The sequence below is a fragment of the Tympanuchus pallidicinctus genome, unplaced genomic scaffold, assembly GCF_026119805.1.
Source record: "Tympanuchus pallidicinctus isolate F22 unplaced genomic scaffold, pur_lepc_1.0 scaffold1, whole genome shotgun sequence".
NCBI lineage: Eukaryota > Metazoa > Chordata > Aves > Galliformes > Phasianidae > Tympanuchus > Tympanuchus pallidicinctus.
Genome location: NW_026294618.1, coordinates 89,080,900 through 89,098,921, shown reverse-complemented (window position 1 = coordinate 89,098,921; position 18,022 = coordinate 89,080,900). Strand labels below are relative to the sequence as shown.

Genomic DNA, 18,022 nt, shown 5'->3' with positions numbered 1-18,022 from the left:
CATCTAAGGCAGTGTTTCAGTGATCGAAGATTTATCTTGATTCCTGCTGGAAAAGCAGTTGCAGGACAGATAAAATAAGACTATATCTGAGTTGATAAAACGGAGAAGCAAGGGTTGTCTGGAATTCTTCCTTATCCACCTACCTCAGACCAATGGATCTCCTTCCATATGTAGCTAGAAAATAGTACTGTTGTTTCTTCCTTCAGCTAGGGAAGCTGCTACTGTGTAAAACACACTTTAGGAAGAAATTATACTTTTTCTTTTTTCCTCTGTAAATATAATTCTTCTGAAGGTGTGATGCATTTATATGTAGATACTCTCATGATTGTTCATGCAGCAGTAGATTTCCATTTTCACTGTGGCTAAATGGCTGCCTGTGTAGAGTTGAGTGTAACGTTTGTTTCTCATGGCTAAAGTGATGAAATAGGAATGCAGTGTTCTGCATGCCAGGAAGGAAAAAAATAATCATTGTTTCTCGTCTTAAGCCAGTAGCATAGCGCAAGGTTGAGCTGTCTGCGTTCTGTCCAGACAAAAATCCAGACATTGTTTTGCAGTGGTGAAATGCAAGGTCCATGCACCATTGCTGGCAGCAGGCTTCATCATTTAATTTACTTGACGTTTAGAGGAAAAAAACTTTCCCCATGTGGTGATGGGCTGTCAATTATTTTGAGAAATTTGGAAGAGCATTCTGTGCTTATTGGTGTAGGGTGGACATTAAAGAACTTGATGGAATCTTTGCATAATTTTACAGTAAGGAGATTCGCAAAAATCTGCTTTTGTCTTCAAGATAAACGTTTTTGATGAGAAATTGTCTGACTGAGTATTTGTGTTGTTGTCCCAATGTTTTTCCTTTCTCAGCACTACAGGATTTGCAAGGAGATGTTGAATACTATATCCTCTCCTTGAATTCCACTGCTGATGGAAGATCTCTGAGGATTCAGGCTGATGAAAACTATGCAGTCATAGGTGATTTGCAGCCCAACACAGAGTATCAAATATTCTTTCAAGTTTTTAACGGAGCCCACAGCATCGACAGTGAAGTTGTGCGAGTGATTACTTCAGATGGAGGTTGGTTAGCAGTGAATGCAGCTTGACTTAAACTCTGAGAATGAAATTGATTGATTTTTGTTAGGGTTGAGATCAGTCATCCTTCCATTATAAAATTTCCGGTATAAGAGGAAAAAGGGCTAAAACGCTAAAATGCTTAAGTGCTGGTTGTCATCATGTGGTAGATCAATATCGGGTCCCACTGAGACAGAAGCAAAAGCTCTAATAGCAGATATTAACCCAGTTTGTTCTCATCTTCTCCTACGTACATCTGTGTACACTAAGTTTGGAACTGAGTTCCTATCAATAAATGGTGGAATTTTAAAACAATTAATGTTTTTTTAAAAGATTTGCTCTGTGAAGCGATGTGCTTTTGACATGACAGACGTATATGAGGGCCTTTCCTGAGTCACCAGAAACTCTAAGTGTAAGTTCACCCTCCGAGAAAATTACTTTATGAGTCATTTCTATGCCAGTTAGCAAATGCATGTGTGTTAGGAGGTAGGGATGAGGGGAAAAAAAAAAGTGAATCTAAAATGTGTTTAGAATGGTCTTTCTAATCTTTTTGCTTTATAAAGTCTCATTATAAACATTATAAAATCATTACCTCAGAAGCAAGTGTTCCAGGTCATTAGTAAAGCCCTTTAAATAAGGATTCCATTTCCTTTCTGATGCCAAAGGTCAGCACCTTTTGTTTATAAAATAGAATCGATCGCAAGGGCAATTTTTCAACTGGTAAAGATGGGTCCTTATGATAAAAAGAGGACTTTGCATAGTTATTTCTGACATGCTTAGATAATTATGTAATTTAACACTAAGGAAGGTTTGTTTTTTCTTTCTTTCTTTTTTTTAAAATAAGTGTTAGACTTCATCATTACCTATAGTAATCAACATTCAAAGCCATTTACATAATGACAATATTGTATATTGCTTCATCTTGCTTCAGCTATAAGGCTGATAACGTCACGTTTCACCAGACATAAAGTATTTTGATCTCAGGTTTTGCTTTAAAAGCAAGATGCTTTGTTTTTCTCTCTTTTGGAAAGATTGGGATTGGGGGAGACATAAAAATAATGTTTATGTGTTGGCCCTGCAGATGGGTGAATAATTTATCATCATATCTCACTGGCCACATACCACTGATGATTGACACTATGCTGGTGGTATAAAGCATTTTACCATCAGCTCTCATGGTTTCTAACTGAGAGTATAATAAGCCAATTTACAGAAGACTGCAGACTGTGATAACTTCATCAGAGGAAAGCAGATAAGCAGTGAACCCTTTGCTAAACCTAAATACTAATCTGCATTTGGTTAAACAAGTGCTTTTGCAGAGACAGCTGGAGTTTATTCAGTTTCTTCCTTTATTTCTAGAGCCTGAGGGCATGTTCCCTCCAGAGGTTGTCATCATCAACAGTACAGCTGTACGTGTCATCTGGACATCGCCTTCAAACCCGAATGGTGTTGTCACAGAGTACTCTATCTATGTAAACAATAAGCAGTACAAGACTGGAATGAACGAGCCTGGGTCCTTTCTTTTAGCAGACTTGTCTCCATTCACTGTATATGATATACAGGTTAGAATATCTTTTTTGTGTTACATAGCATACAAGCTGAATTTCATAAATTTCTTTACATACACGGCCATATATTTGCAGTGGTATTTGTGTACATATATATACAAGGCATAAATTTATTTTCAGCATATTTTTTGTCTGTGTACTTTTCTCATAACACATATTTCCATTATTTCTTTTCTCGAGCCATCAAAACTCCATTTACTTTCCACTAAATGCTCTGTGCTACAACATTAGCAAAGCCCCAACATATATTACAAAGAAGCAAAGATTCCACTCCTACTCATTAAAAGAAAATTGCAATTGTTTTAGAAACATCAGGCATGCATAATGTAACAGCACAAAGAAGTAATGATATTGCACTTGTCATTCTTTTATCATTTTTTTCTCCTCACTCTTCTGAGGATGGAGCAGTCTTGATATCTCAAATCATAGTAGTAGTTCTTATGCTGTTAATAAGTACATTTTTTTCTGTTTTCCACTTTATCTTTGTTTCTCTAGACAGAAAAAATACGATAGGCAATAGAAATGCATATATATATATTTCTATCCTTGAATTGCACTAATGTGTTCAAAAATACAGTTTGACATTTAATTGTAATTATTTCTGTCTATTTGCTTCAGGAATAGCTTTCATCTTATTTTAGGAAGACTTTGTAGTAGCCATGTGCAGTTCGTTCTGAAAAATTTCCACCCAGTTACTACATGCCATAAGTAAACATCACAAGCAGGCGTACTGTAACATTTCTGTGTTGCAGCCCCTCTGAAAACAGCAAACCTCCATCCGTGAATACACATATGACTTTCTGAATGCTGCCTGGAAATGCATTTGTCTTTTCTCAATAACAATGCAAATTCAATGTACTGCCTCACTTATAGACCCTCTCTATTAATTTACTATGGCCACTTTCTGCCATTTGTGATATTATTGTTATTTTTTTTAACACTTTCTTAGTTTTTATACTGGACTTATGTTTGCATCAGTGTGATAGGTATTGTCAAAATAAGCTTTTTTTTTTTTTTCTTTTTTTTTTCCTTTGGGTTGCTCTTGTTCTGGAAGCTGTATTATCTTGGATACACATGCATCTCACTGGCAATCTACCTGCATTCCTGCTTTTTTTTTCTTTTTGTTCTCTTGTATTTTGAACAACCTCTGTGTTGCTAATACAGAAACACTGTCACTGTCCTTCTCTTGCTCTTTCAGTTTGCTTCTGCTTTGTTTAATTCCAAGAACCGGAAGGAACAAGTTTTAATTTTGATGAGATATTTAATAACCAAGTGTATGTTTGCATTTTTATCTTTAGCCTAATTTTCCAACATAAATGTGAAGAAATAGAAGATACTATGGAAAATTAATTTTATTTCAGAATGTGTGGTAGGTATAGCAAAATGAAATGGATTACTCAAGAACCAAAATCAAACTATGCTGGCTTGTTGTCTTCCTATCCCATTGTAGATGGAGATTTTTCTCAATGTTATTTATGAGATTCTGCTTATATATACACAATAACAAATTAACTGCAACACTATTCGTGATAATTTAATAGAGAATAGCAGTAGAGTTCAGAGGTCTGCATGTTTTTTTTTCCAAATGGGGTGGGAAAATGTGATAAAGCATAATGTATTTCTGATAGTTATACTTATCTCAAAGTTGCTGTATTTTCTTGGCCATATGGAAATTTAAATAGAAAATAAGAAAATTTGGAGTGACAAAAGAAATCTGAAGGATTGGCAGAGTTAAATAATTTCTGCAGCTGAGTAATTGAAACTCATGTTCTTCTTCATCAGATTGAAGCCTGCACTATCTATGCCTGTGTGAGAAGCAATGGGACTCAGATTACAACTGTGGAAGATGAGCCAGAGCAGCTGTCAGCCCCCGTTATTCATGTAATTGGCTCAAGGTACTGTGCTAAGAGTGGTCTGCATATATCAGAGCAATTTGTGCCTGGAATGAGATCCAGAGTGGGGACCAATCTCTCAGTTGAATAAGGCACATTAAAAAAATAACAGTCCACCCATGGTTTTTATTTTTGGTATCAGAGTTTTTGGCCAAATGAGCAGCTGGAGAAATTTCCCTCTTGGTTGGTTGTGTATAGCCATTTAGGTATCACTGTGCTGGGATAATAAATAAGACGTAAGTAGAAGTAGTTAAAAGAAGAAGTGTAGGGGAATGAAAATTATCACATTTTGCTGTCAGCTAGGAAGAGGAAGATTAATGCTCTGGGAGCAATGCGATGCTGATAATGGAAACTTAGAGTAATTGTGGGTAAAAAGAAGTCACCCATCACAACAGTAAAAATTAGTAAGCTATCTTAAATGGCATACACATCTGTGTCTCCTTGAACCATTGTTTGCAATCTGCATATCCATTGGGCATGAGCAAACTTCTTAATTGTAAAAGGACTAACAGTTGCAATATTGAGGAGATGCCAACTAGTAGCATATACAGTGATTCTGTGAGAGTTAATATCTTCAAAAATCAGACTAAAACAAGGCTCAATAGCACATTTTTCAGTATTATCTCAACAATAAAACAGTTAACCTCCTGCATGTATTTTATTGTTCCTGTGATTTTATTACACTTCTGGTGGAGTAACAAAAGTTCATAAGCTCTGTTAGTTTTGTAGAAACAACAACAAAAAAAAGTAGTTTTTTTGTAAATAACAGAAATCTAACAACTGAGCCTTCTGAAATGGCCAACAGAATGGATTTGCTCCTTCAGGCTCTTGAAGACTTAGTTTACTGTTTATCATTTCTATGTTTTGTTTGAATTCAGCATTTGTCTTTGTATATGGGTGAAATTAAGCTTGCTATTTTTCTGTCACATATACAGATATAGTCAAAGCTTGTTTGATGATAAGGACTCAATTCGGGATCCCATCTTTTGCCCTTGGCTTTAACTTATGTATGCCTTTGTCTGTATTGTCTGTACTGCAAACACTTATGCATGCTTCTGCCATTATATATAGACTAAATATGTCATAACACATGAATGCAAAAGGATCAAAAATGCCTTCCTACTTTATAATCTGCTCAGCCAGAAGCAGGCTCTGTTTCTACACTGCCTTTTCCTACATGTCATATTATCATCAGCTGTTCTTATATCCCAAAAGAATACTAACTACTGATCGATTGCCCGGACATGTCTGGCCGTGGCCTACACGTGCCCTGAGTAGTTCATTTATTTGCCACGGTGGATTTGCTAGAGTGGAATTTAATCAATAGCTAATTCATTAATTCTGGTCCTCGAGTATGTAAGGATTGTGCAGTATAAAAATGACTGTCTGGCTTCAGCTTTGATTGAAATATGACAAACACTACAGCTGACAGCCTCAGCTGGTGCTAGGCAGAATATGAATTTTGCTTATTTATCCTCCATAAAAGAGGAGAGTTGGAGGAAAAAAATAGTTTGTGTAGACAAAAGAACATTTTAATGTCATCAGACAGAGGAAAAAAAAAGCATTTCTACAGTATAGACTCATGGGATAGCTGAGATACAATACAGATCATGCAGTTTATCGTCTTTAATTGGAATCATGGCTTTTTTTCCTCTTCTGAATCAGTTTGGGGGGCTGTATTATTGATGAGAATGCTGTAGGATAATGTCTTTGTAGCATTTGCAAATAATTGTTTTAAAATTTGCCTCAAGGTGCTGCATGACATAAATTATAATTTCAGCACCAACTTCTTAGAAGTCTTTCTGGTAGCAGCTCCATCCAGACTGCTCTAATGAAGGTTATACCACCAAAGCCATTATAAATATCTTGCTTTTCCACTCTTTGCAGTTAATAACTCAGCTTCAGGCTGAAACTTGGCACAAAAGGTCACAGTCCTGGAATGGTTATTTTATAATGCCAAACTTCAAATAGAAAACAGTATGGAACCCAGTCCTGAAGTCATATTCTAGTTTTTTATCTTCTCTTAGTTATGGTATTTGGAGCTAGAAGGTTGTGGAGGAGTGATATCGACCATCTTTAAATGGGTAGAAATTGCATAGAAATTGAGTATGTATTGTTTTGAGTTAGGACTTCAGGGTTTGTCTCTGTAGACAAGCAGCACATTTTATTGCGCAGATTAGAAGGTTGTCTGTATACTCCCTACCTGTAGGTGCTGACTTAAAATTTTTGTAGTGGATTAAGTACTTATCATATATTGGAAAACAGTTCATTTTGCATTAAAATACTCCTTTCTCTTCCTGTTTGTAATCATACAGACGTACAATGGTTTGGGTTGGAAGGGACCTCAAAGTCCTAGGCCCAGCCGTAGGCAGGGCTGCCACCCATGAGCTCAAACTGTGCAGGACTCCATCCAACCTGGTCTTAAGAGCCTCCGGGGATGGGCACCACAGCTTCTCTGTGCAATCTGTACTTGGAAAACTTGTGGAAATATTGTAAACTTGTAAAATAAGGAATTAATAACTATTTGAATATCCTGGGGAAGATTGTTTTGAAGCCACATCCAGTCATGAAATGATAAGAGGACAGAGTAAACACAAAGTCAGGACTCTGAAGTACGCTTAGATTAATAGCACTTTGCCTAAAGTGTTCAAAGCAGTGTTTCTTGTGGAGGAAACCTGATTACTCTCTCTACGTTGTTAATAGGAAAAACAAGACAGAAAGATTTTCCAAAACAGTTTTTAATATCAATAGAAGTGCAAAGCTGTTCATCAGACTTTCTCTACTGTGTAATATCACTTCCCTAATAACATCGGCACAGCAATTCATGCTACAAGAAATAGTTAACTACTTTGCAGCAATGTTGAAATGATTGTGTAGTATGTGTGAACTCATGATGAGGAGAGTATTTGATCCATAGGTCACTAATAATAGCAGTGCTCCCTGTCTTAAGAATGTTGAACGAATCTTGTGTTCCTTTTGTGGGTTGGACAGGACATTAAAACCCAGCGAGCCTCAACCCCCTACCATGTCCATGGACACCACTCTCCAACTCAGGCTCCCCAGGGCCTCATCCAACCTGACCTTGAGCACCTCTACGGATGGGGCGCCACAGCTTCTCTGGGCAGCCTTGGCACCCTCATTGTAAAGGATTTCCTTATATCTGTTCTAAACCTATCCTCTTTTAGTTTAAAACTGTTACCCCTTGTCCTGCCCTCATTTATCAAAAGGTATTTAAAATGTGAAGTAAAACTGTGAAATGCTAATATTTTTCATGGTTTTATACATATATACACACACTTTCAGAAATTCAAAGATATAACTGGGAGTGCTCACTTTGCTCCTGTGATCTGCCCTGCGCAAAGACTAGCAGAGAGCTACAGTGGCATTTATAAAGATTGAAGCACTTCTCTTCTTTACCCTTTTTTTAATTTTTCTGAATTTTTTTACAACATATTTTCTTGCTTTTATGTTTTTAAGTGAAATCTTACAACATTTAAATGTAAACATTTTAGCATGTGTGCACACATGAAAGTGTGTCCCTGTGTTAGAATCACAGAATCATTTGAGTTGGAAGGTTCCCTTAAAGGCCATCTAGTCCATCTCCCCTGCACTGAACAGGGGCACCTACAGCAGATCAGGGTGCTCAGAGCCCCCCCCAGCCTGACCTTGAGTGTCTCCAGGGGTGAGACATCCACCACTTCTCTGGGCAACCTGTGCCAGTGCCTCACCACCCTGATTGTAAAATCTTTTTCCTTATATTCAATCTAAATCTCTTCTCTTAATGAACACAAACCAGCCACGTATGGAATACAGAATTAAATCTGTGGTTCAGATCAAAATCCTGGAGTGAAAATGGTACCTCTGCAAGCCACCTTTGAAGTAATTCTTTCACAGGTGACATTAATTCATATTCTCAAAGCCTTGTTGCAGTGTGTATTCTTCTGTTTATATCTTACAGAAGTGAAGTAATAGTTCAGTTCTTTTTATTTTGTTAAGACGTTAACGTTTATCTCAGCAGCTGCTGTTTTGTGGTAATATTTTCACTTCATATTAATGCTAATTTATCATGTTACTGGCACTCAGACAGATTGGGATATGGAGATTAAAAAGAGATATTTGGAGCCTGTGTATATACTCTACAGTGTTAGAAGTCCACCTATTGATCTACGCGTAGCATTGGAATCTCCTCCTCTGTAGCCAAAGAAAAAAGACATAGTGAATGAAATTCCGGTTTTATGCAACATTCCAGATTATGCCAGAAATGATTTTTTCATTTGAAATATCTGTGTAAAATGTGTACATTATAAAAGACAGAGAAAAATTTGTGTTTTAAATGTCCCTTTTGAGACATATATTGTAATGTTAAACGAGATTATGGAGCTAACACCTGCACATTTTCAGTAACAATAAGCCTACTACAGCTCAACAGGATTCTTCCCTAAGATACTTTCCTTAAATTGATGATGGCTTGATATCAAACTTGAAATCAAGAACAGGATTTTTACAATCTTCTATGGGCAGCTGCAGACCTACTTTTCTTCTCATAGTCAGAATTCTTGAGTTTTACTTGTTATAAACACTTGCTTTTTTTTTTTACTTTTGTGTTGATTAAAATATTTAAGCGCAGAAGAGAACTGCTGTATAGTGATGTAGTGGTGAATTCTTTCTTTTATGTGTTAAAGTTTCAAAGCAACATTCGTTTTTTCCTTTTTTCTTTTTTTTCTTTTTTTTCTTTTTTTTTTTTTTTTTTTTTGAGTATTGAAAAGGCAAGTTGAGTGCAAATCTCTTCTTAATGGTGACTGAACAGCTGCACTGGTTATAGTCCATAGCCTAGGGGTGATCTTCAGTTTCTCAGCTGCCTGTCCCTCCAGGGATGGAATGGTTACTCCAGCCTTCACAACAGTTCATGTATACAACCGTTCATGCTAGAGCACCAAGAAAGCATGGTGAATCCTTTCTTTTACCAGTTAACTGAAATGGTTAGAATGCTAGGAAGACTTTATTATACACGTTTTCAGAAGCATGAAAGGAATGTGTTTTAAATAGCCACTTTTAAAGACCTTGGTTGTGGGAGCAGTTAATTTTCCTTGAGTTTTGATAAGTGTTGATGCTTTTGCACCTTTTGTATATTGAAGGTGTGAAATGTATCTGCACCATTCAGGTGAATGTTTTGGATATTTGAAATATTTCACTCTATGTGAAATAGTATAAATTGGAACTGCTGCATGCTAAGTATCTGCAGAAATATAAATACTTGAAATAATTTAACATATGCTAGTTTTCTGCTTTTCACAGATCTCTTCAAATCAACTGGGTTTCTCCCAGACAGCCAAATGGCATTATCCTAGGATATGAAGTATTACGTAAAACATTTAAGAGGTGTACTCCAGCAGCAAGGAGCAGCAGAAATACTGGAATGTGCATTCCTCTTGAATGTAAGAAGCATGAAAATGTCTGTGGAGAAGTGTGTTATCATCCAGAGATGAAGGTATATTCTTAAGTTAATGATATATGGAAGAATTATGCTTTTAGAAACAAGTGTGTAAACCTCATAAACTAGCAGAAGAAGAGGAGTGGAGGATTCTGTTTCTTCTAACATTGTGAAAATGAAACTGTGATACATGTCTTGAAGTGTGTTTAAAATTGTATGTGGATGTTTGAGCTTAGTATGGGGACAGTTGTGTAAATATTTCTGGCAGAATTATGTCAGTTATCTGAGGACAAGTGATTCTGTTGTCTGTGATTGCTAACTTTGTTTCTCCTTTCGGAAGACATGAACAGGTTAACATTTCTGAAAGTCTTAGGTTGAAGCTGCAGTTTGAAGCAACAGTAGAATTTTGAAGCAAATCCACTGCTCGTTAGTTTAATGTCACAATGGCTTTCATATATATGAACTAAACTCTTTGCAGAGGAAACCAAACCAGGCTGTGTGCTTCAGAAATATTTCAAATGTACCCCACTGCTGGATGGAGACATTATGTTTCACTGCTGGAGGGAGACATCATGTTTCTATCCAGTCCTGTGGACCACCTCACTCAAAGACATGCATCCAAAGTTTCTTCCCTTCAGAAAATTTTGATTAATGTGTATAATGAAGGCATTCATCCCAAGGAGTGAGATTCTATAATACCAAGTAAGTCTCACAGACCATCTGAGGGATCTCTCTACTAAACTTCTGGATATACCACTTTCATCCCACTGTGCTAAATTACACTGTAGGCATATGCATATACAGAATTTGGTATATATTTTTGCATCTTGCTTGGAACAGTCAGGTTTCAAAGAATCATAGCATCAGTAAAGTTGGAAATGACCTCTAAGATCACCAAGTCCAACCACCAACCCATCCCCACTATATTCCTATTAACCATGTCCCTCAGTGCCGCATCTCCCTGGTTCTTGAACAACTCCAGGGATGGTGATTCCACTACTTTCCTGAGCAGCCTGTGCCATTGCCTTGCCACTCTTCTGAGAAGATTTTCCTCAGCTTTACACTGTAGACCACATGCTATGAATTGCTACAGGAGGTCCTTTGTCAGCTCAAGTGGGGCACATGATGGTACTTAGTACAAATCTTTTATCACACTGAATCACATAAAGGCCGTAAGAAAGTTTCTAGGTGCATGCAGAATTTCGAAAACACCATTAAAATATATTCTCTGTATGTGAGGAGTCATTTCTCAAACCGTGCATGGTCATTAAAATTGTTTCTTTTGTTGTTTCCCTCCCATCCCCCAACCCCCCCAGATTCTTCCTTGGCTGAATGACTAGATTCTCCTATTCAGAAAATCTATTTAGATTCAGCTACAAGTGGGTGGTTGTTACATGACAATGATGAGCAGCCCCAAATGAGATCCATTGTGATTTGTCAGATGTATTTTTAAATTATGGCTATTTGCAGGTTAATCTTCATATTAGTTCCTGTTTAGGAGTAGGATCAATAGCGTAGCAGAAGTCTGTAATGGTTTTTATTGACAAATGAGGGAGAAATCTCTTAGTTTGAAAGTAAGATTTAATATAATGAAATAGTGTCCCTATTTGTCAAAAGCATCATCACATGCTCTGTGACTAAGGCAAACGATATGTATTCACAAGATTCCCTGTCAGGCAAGACAGTAATTAAGGAAGTGAGTTATCTGGGGGGTTCAAATAAAAATATAAATTACCCCAGACAACACAGCCTTAGCTTTTGCATTCCCTAAGAAAGCAATACTATACTAAACGTATGTATTTCTTAAACCTTGCAAGTAAATTATAGGAAGTTTTTGTTCTAAATGGTGAATTTACTTATTTCATGCTTTTAGCTTAGTAGACATTTTAATAATCTTTTAGCATACATATGAGTAAAATTTAGATTAGTTTTAAGTCATCTTCTGCATTTTTACTTTTTCAATAATTTTGTAAATTTATGATAACTTTGAGTCCTCAAGAGTGTCAGTTTATTATTATAGGTTCCCAACTTTCAGTTTTTATCTAATGATAGCACATTGTTTACTATGGTGGTTTCTGTACACCTGAACATGTCACTAGCTTTAACTGTGCCATGATGCAATGGAGAATTGCAATACTCACACAATTGTAAGGAAGTACAAAGAGACATTTATTTGTTCTTCACACCCAGCAGTCAGAGATGGGGATGGTTGGGGGGGTGTTTATGAATGAGTGCTAATTGTTTAGGTAGAAAACGCATAATAAGTGACTGGTAGATCCTGAGGAAACTGAAGCACTCACTTTTTTTTTATTTATTTTTTTATTTTTTGTGAGTGAAGATTGAATACTTCTTCACTATAAACCCCCGATACTTTGTCTATTTGCTTTGTGTACTAACAGTGATCTAAAATGTCTGTAACAGGTTTCTATAAAGCTCTAGCAATGTCCCTTTCTTCCTTACGCTAGTCTGGGATAGGGGTAGCATACCAGCTTATGTAGCAGCTCTCTCACACTTTTACTGGATTCACTGTCACTCTATGCCAGTTACAATGTTGAAGTATTTATGCTACTATGTGTTATCTTTAGATTCAACAATGTACTGGGTAGCAGTATAGAAAAGCAATGCTGACCAGTGTGCACTTGTTTGGAAAAGAAAGCCTCTTACCACAGTGCCAGATGCTATTTGCCATCCATTAATGATACAGCGAAGTGTGAAGGATGGCACTTAAAGTGATGTTCGGATTCAGAACAAGAAAGGGGCATTTTTGTTTGACAAAAAAAAAAAAAAAAAAAAAAAAAAAAAAAGATTCTGATATATAGAGATCTCAGTCCCCAACTCTTTTGAAAATAAAAACTCTTGACATGATGACTTGGATTTTTAAGTTTCCTTTCAGGTATGCAAAAAACTTGGTAGGTAAAATGAAGCCATCTCAGCATAGTCTATTGAAAGTTAAGAATCAATTATGTTAAAAGCTTATCAGTGTTGGAAATATTTAAGAATACAATACTGCATCTCTCTAGATAAGAGGGTGCTGTACTAGTATTTTTTTTATTTTCCTCTTATTTGTGTACAGCTAAGGAAACTGAAGCCCTGCATTTTCCTGCTGATCTGAAGTGGTAGCACCTTTCTAATCCACTTGCAAAGATGACATTCCCTCACTAGGGATGATAACACTACTCCAAGTCTGGAAGATGCTTGTCTTCCCTTAGGAGCTACCAGCAAGTTAGGCTGCCTTTAATTGTTATGGTGAATTTTGTGATTGGAACATGTCCTGTTGTAAATGACTGAATTTGGAGCTATCAAATTCATAACTTCTCCTTCTCTCCTACTGAAAGAACTCTGTCCTTTTCTGATAGTTGGAGGTTGATTAGGACAGAATAAATTCTCTTGCATAAGTACTACTCTATGAGGCATAATAACTACTAAAAGCAAAACAAAAAACAATGGAGATGATTTTTCTTTTACCCATTGTTCATTTTCTTTACATATGTAAATATCTTTCCACATAAATATCCACATAAATATTCCACATAAATATCCTAGTCAATGAAAGTAGGTAATGTATATTGTTCCAGGAGACAAATTGGTTTCAGAATTCTTTTAAAGAAGTTGAACATTTTGCTCCATTCATTTGTTGCATCGTGTGTACAAGATATAATGGGTTTAATTTCCAACTCATAATTCCCTTGAATTCAGTGAGGAGAAAACTGAGCCTTTAAAAAACAGGTATAGTAATTTTTTAAAATGTATATATATATATATATATATATAAATAATTTGAAGACATGTTTTGGATTATTTTTTTCCTGATTTTTCCTTATGGATTTGTCACTTCCGCTTGCTATTATGATGCACTGCAGAAAATGAGTGATTTTTTTTTAATCATTTCTTGTCTAATTAAGAGATCTCAAAAATATAATCCTCACTACCTGTACAAATCCAGGTTTTTCAATACAGGGGAGACAAGAGTGTGTTTTCACCATGCAGCAAAGAAGGATGCAGAGACTCTTCAGCTAACATTGGCTGAATTAGGTACAGCTAAGGAGTATGGTGACATCAGAAGGGCAACACTAATTAGCTGGACAAAGGTTTGCACTAGCATGTGTGTGCCCTGGTTAGGATCCAAACTAGTATCTCTGCACAGCATTGTGCTGTGTAAATACACCATGTTGCTCAGAGCTATCTTGGGAATCCCTGAAAGAGCAAATGAACCTTTCCGCTAAAAGAGACATCTCTACATGCACATTCCTGATAGTAAGCCTAATAAAGATGAGAAAACATTCCTATTATCCCAAACAAGCTTTGCTCAAGTCTGTATCTCTTGTTTCTAGTTGTTATCTGTTGTTCTGCTGCAATGTTACAGACTTTGTTGTTCTAACAAGATCTAACAAAATGCCCTGGCTGGTGTCACTGCTCATGTCCTTGTTATCAGACCTGGATAGATGTATACCTCTCAAGTGCAAAAATAATTGTAAAAAATTGTTGTGTGTGATTGATCAGAACAGCCAAGAATACTGTCTCATAGTGACTTTTGTTGACTGCCAGGAAGGTCCCAAAGTCCTGCAGATGTTATTTGCAGTTTTCAGTTAGGTGTGCTTCTTAGCTTTTTTCTGATTGAAATCTTAGATCAGACATCAGTTTACAGAGTACATAGCACAGGATATGCAGGGCTGTATTTCTGTTAACAAAAGGGAACGTAGTCCAGCTTCATTCATCAGGAAGCATAATCTGACTTAGGTGGGGAAGGCCTACCTTCCTTTCTTGTCCATGTAGCTCTGAACTGTCCTTCTGTTGTCACTGGCATCTCAGTGTGAGCGCTGAAAATAGTGAATCTGGTACAGTAAAAATGTAATTAAAGTTGTAGTGCACGGGCTAATAATTTCCATACTCATTGGATCAGGGGTGTAAACATCAACAATTAAAAGGGTCCTGACAGAAGGTGTTAATACAGCTTCAGAACTTTTTATTGTCAGTAGCAAGAAGCTATATAAATCTACAGTTAGTGAACTAATCAAATGTAACTAGGAAGAACAGGCTTACCCCTTCACTCACCATATTAACATGTGCCACTTGTTAAAAATTTTTCTCTTTAAGTACAGGAGCAAAATAGTGCTTTGATAGCTAGCTTGACAAACGTGATTTCCAGGAGAGAGAATGAACACATCTAAACACTGATGAAGGATATTGTGTCAATATTTACGTAAACCTGACTGTCAGTGCTAGCAATTTTGTGAAGTCTTTTCACTTTATTTCAGGCTTAGAGAACCTTTGAAAAGAGAACACTTCATACACAGTGTGTTTTGTAACACACCTGAAAGTCAGGAAATGAAATTCTTTTTAGTAAGATAATATTTAGTAATTTGTAACAGAACAGCAGTAATTTCTGTTCAAGGATTTTTGATCTAAGGCTGTACCAATTACTGAAAGAGAACAGCAGTTTCAGAAACAGGTGAATATGTTAGGGGGGAAAAAAAGTGTTTATATAGATTCTAGGATAATTTCAGAAAGAATGAGCTTTGCTAATTTAAAATATTCGCTCACATGAGAACATGATGGGTCAATCATTTCTCTGGTGTTTGCTTCACAGGCAGAAATTTTTAATGAACTCTAGTAGCTAATAGGAATTCCTTAGAGTGTTTTGTGAATTGCTATTTCACAAAGTGGCGTTGGCAGCAAGTGTTTGACAGGAAGGATAAACATGGCTGCCTAGCACAGCTGTTTATTTGAGTAAATCAGTCCTAGCTTAACTGGCACATGTCCATAACTTCAGCAAAGTCTTCAGCAAGCAGAGGGATTGAGGATGACAAAATTTTTATAAAATCTAGTTGCATAGGTAAATTTTTATTTTTATATGTATTAATATATAATATATATTTTTATATATATTTTTTACATATTCTTAAGAATAATTTTTAAAAAATGCAATTGTGCCTTGATATCTGTTTACTCTGCAGTAGAGTCTGAGTTAATCAGGCTTTTCTCAGATATCATAGTAATCCTTTCTTATGCCAAGCCATGCCATGCCCAGTCCCATCACTCCTGGGTCACAGTCCCCTCCACGTGCTTGGATGGGAAGATATCTATAGGATTGATTGAGGAGTAACTCAGTCTACCAACACTTTTAAGGGCTCTCATGACAGTTCAGGATGAGCATCTTATTTCATCTCCACAGGTAACAGTGGTCTTCTAGTTAGCAAGATACATCAAGCATTCAACTCCATTTATGAGAGTGAGATCTCAGACTTGCCTAAAATGTTGGTGTCACTGTATCTGATTGCCACCAGGGTTCTGATTCCAAGTATAGTTACACCATCCAGTGGGGATTGTCATTTTGAGATCTAAGAGGATGAGATAATAATAACCTTTTGCCTCTATAGCTTTTAATCCACCTGCTTTTCTTCTTTGTCTATGACATAATTTTAGCATTACTTGAATGCATTTTATTTTATAGATTGATAATGCAGAATTGTTGGGCTGAATATCAATGCAAATAGAAACTGTCTTTACAGAACTGCCAAAAAAGTGTTATTAACAATTTACAGCTGACTGCAGAGGATGTAATGGAGCTACATAATATCACCAACTACATCAGTTGGTACTGCCAGAGGAGAGTCTGAATTTGTTTTAGAGCTGACTGGACCCCTTTTTTGAAGCTGACTATGGGGGTACTGAGAAATACTGAGGATCTTAAATAATTTTTAACAAGAATAAGTGTCTGTTGAAACTACTGGAACACACCTAGCTTTTCAGCCGGGGATTTTTTTGGGGAATTCAGGAAGAAGAGAAGAGGCACCAATAAAACAGAAAAATGTTCCAAGTAGAGTTTTTTGGAGTTACCACTGAAGCGGCCTTTTCAGTGTGAAATACGCAGAGCAGCTGTTTCTACTATTTGTAAGACTGGAACTGTCTCATGGAAAGTGGAATGGCTGCTCAAGCATTTGAGCCAAGGTAATACCAAGAATGTGCAAGTCTCTTCATCTGTAAAGACAGAAAGACTGCAAGTGAAATTTGAAGGGTTCCCATCATTGAAAAATCAAAACAGGGGTGACAAATGAAATCCATGAAAAGAGGCAGAGAAATTTGACTCAAAGGATCACAGAGGGGAGGCACAGTCCCAGAGGGCATGCAAGTCAGGGCAAGGAATATGTAAGAAACATGCGTTTGGCCTCCTTTTGCACAAACAGGTACAGCATTTACTGGCTGTGATGTCTTGAGTAGAGGAGTGTCCTTACAGGTTTCAAGAGTTGTTGCTAAATATATCTGTTCTAGGAGTAGTATCATGACGGTACTTGATTTGATGTTTGTAAAAACTCAGCATGGAGTGTGTGCCAGACTTAGAAAATGAAATCCAAAAGATACAAAGCAGAGAAGAGGTGTAAAGCTGAGTTTTATTTGACAACATAACTCATGATCTGGAAGGACAGTGGGTTGATTAAATCAGTAAATTTGATTACATTATCAGTGACATGTTGAATAGCAATAAATAAATAAATAAAATAGGACCTGAAGAGAGAGGCTCACAATTCCTGAGGAGAAAATGTTCAGCTACAGTGGTAGTTTAAAACACAGATGCTGAATGGGAAAGTATGCTGAAAAAGCACAGAACGATGCATCAGTTCAAAATATATAAGGCTGTAAAATGTCAAAATATAATGAGGAACATCTTCTGCCCTACCCATTTTAATTCTCTTTGCTGTCTTGTAAGTTGTGACTTCAGAACCTAACCTAATATTCTAAAGGGAGATTGTCTAAAGGCCATTCAAAATTTAAAAACACAGAAAAAAATTATCCCCATAGAAGCCAGAAAAAAAAAATTGTTAATGTACTCAAGAATTAAAGATTATTTTTCCTTCTGTCTATATTTATTCTGACATTATGAATGTAATATAAATTATATTTCATGTGTCTGATAGTATATGGGTTTATTTTATTTTATTTTTATTTTTATTTTTATTTTTATTTTTATTTTTATTTTTATTTTTATTTTTATTTTTATTTTATTTCCTAGCTACTAATTGACATGGCTAGCAAAAGATTCTTCTATAGGGTTTTTTTCCTCCTTTGCTACA

At 36.3% G+C, this 18,022-nt stretch overlaps 1 protein-coding gene across 1 annotated transcript in view; it reads left to right on the top strand.

The window, feature by feature from the left end:
• Positions 1-18,022, top strand: part of USH2A (usherin) — a 391,368-nt gene that overhangs the window by 285,568 nt on the left and 87,778 nt on the right. Inside the window, exons 45-48 of the mRNA XM_052681187.1 lie at positions 859-1,068; positions 2,422-2,624; positions 4,413-4,525; positions 9,818-10,010. Of these exons, the coding sequence (XP_052537147.1) occupies positions 859-1,068; positions 2,422-2,624; positions 4,413-4,525; positions 9,818-10,010 (719 nt within the window). The remainder of the gene's footprint in view (positions 1-858; positions 1,069-2,421; positions 2,625-4,412; positions 4,526-9,817; positions 10,011-18,022) is intronic.